General features: G+C 62.0%; 2 protein-coding genes across 2 annotated transcripts in view; one reads left to right on the top strand and one right to left on the bottom strand.

Moving 5' to 3' along the window:
- PRIM1 (primase, DNA, polypeptide 1 (49kDa)) overlaps positions 1 to 22 on the bottom strand; it is a 9,148-nt gene extending 9,126 nt beyond the window's left edge. Inside the window, exon 1 of the mRNA XM_009882814.1 lies at positions 14 to 22. Within this exon, the coding sequence (XP_009881116.1) occupies positions 14 to 22 (9 nt within the window). The remainder of the gene's footprint in view (positions 1 to 13) is intronic.
- A 28-nt stretch (positions 23 to 50) lies between these two features.
- Positions 51 to 626, top strand: part of LOC104284478 (retinol dehydrogenase 16-like) — a 1,537-nt gene continuing 961 nt past the window's right edge. Inside the window, 3 exon segments of the mRNA XM_009882815.1 lie at positions 51 to 72; positions 126 to 234; positions 236 to 358. Coding sequence (XP_009881117.1) covers positions 51 to 72; positions 126 to 234; positions 236 to 358 — 254 coding nt within the window.

Genomic DNA, 626 nt, shown 5'->3' on the forward strand with positions numbered 1-626 from the left:
CCCCCATCATCACCCCCATCATCGCCCCCACCACCCCTCCCGCCACCTCGATGAAGTCTGCCGGCACAGCCGGTGCTGGAGAAGGCAGGAGAAGACCCCCAGCTCACCCCATCGTCTCCCCCCAGGTCTCTGGGGGTTGGTGAACAATGCGGGGATCGCTGTCCCCACCGCCCCTAACGAGTGGCTGACCAAGGATGACTTCGTCAAGGTGCTGGAAGTCAACCTGGTCGGCCTCCCTGGTGCGACGGGCACGGGGCCGGGTGGTCAATGTGGCTAGCGTGATGGGCCGCGTCTCCTTTTTTGGCGGAGGGTACTGCATCTCCAAGTATGGCGTGGAGGCCTTCTCCGACAGTTTACGGTAAGTGCGGCACAGCAGACACCACCTCTCGTTTCCCAGTTTGCTTTTCTGGGCTTCAGCCAGTGGAGCCTCTGTCAAACCCCTTCCTCCTTCAACCACAAGCAAGCATGGGCAGAGTTTGGTTTAGCTGCTGCCAAAGCGCAAGAGGAGGGGCCGTGGGGATGCTTAACATGTGGGATAGGTGTCAGGACACTTTTGCCGCAGCTAGGGAAGTTGGGTCCCACGGGAGCGATCTCCTGCCCGGTGGGACCCCCCCCCGCTGCTGGCA

This window comes from Charadrius vociferus, unplaced genomic scaffold (assembly GCF_000708025.1).
Source record: "Charadrius vociferus isolate BGI_N301 unplaced genomic scaffold, ASM70802v2 scaffold794, whole genome shotgun sequence".
Lineage (NCBI taxonomy): Eukaryota > Metazoa > Chordata > Aves > Charadriiformes > Charadriidae > Charadrius > Charadrius vociferus.